This window comes from Apaloderma vittatum, unplaced genomic scaffold, assembly GCF_000703405.1.
Source record: "Apaloderma vittatum isolate BGI_N311 unplaced genomic scaffold, ASM70340v1 scaffold24050, whole genome shotgun sequence".
Taxonomy (NCBI): domain Eukaryota; kingdom Metazoa; phylum Chordata; class Aves; order Trogoniformes; family Trogonidae; genus Apaloderma; species Apaloderma vittatum.
This window is the reverse complement of record NW_009693246.1, coordinates 16,439-16,832: the sequence shown is the minus strand read 5'-3', so window position 1 is coordinate 16,832 and position 394 is coordinate 16,439. Positions and strand designations below refer to the sequence as shown.

The 394-nt window shown below is 47.7% G+C and overlaps 1 protein-coding gene across 1 annotated transcript in view; it reads left to right on the top strand.

The window, feature by feature from the left end:
- LOC104280673 (chromosome unknown open reading frame, human C1orf186) overlaps nt 1–394 on the top strand; it is a 3,679-nt gene that overhangs the window by 1,718 nt on the left and 1,567 nt on the right. The window contains 1 exon segment of the mRNA XM_009878405.1: nt 318–389. Coding sequence (XP_009876707.1) covers nt 318–389 — 72 coding nt within the window.

Here is a 394-nt window from a genome sequence, read left to right as displayed (position 1 = left end):
CAGGCTTCTGGTTTTGGTGGGAGCCATATTCGTATCTTCCAGCAACCACGGGGCACCCCCGCACTGGTGATGAGCTGTTTGAAAATCCTTCTTAGGGCGGGCAGGGAAAAGTGAAGGGCAAGGAGCGCTTGCTTTCGTTTTCGAAAATGAAGCCTCAGATTTTGGGGCACGTCGCCTTAAAGACAAAAAGCAAACCCAAAGCCTGTGCCAGCAAACCTTGGTCTAAAATATGCTTTGAAGCAGTGGCAGCCAAGCAGAACGTGCAAGACTTAAAGGTTATTTCTTATACTTAGACAAAAGATTTTTCTCTTGTTTAGGTGGGTGTTTGTGGCCACCTCAGCTGTCACCTTGATCCCATACACCCTCCTCCTGGTGATACTTTACATCATGCTCA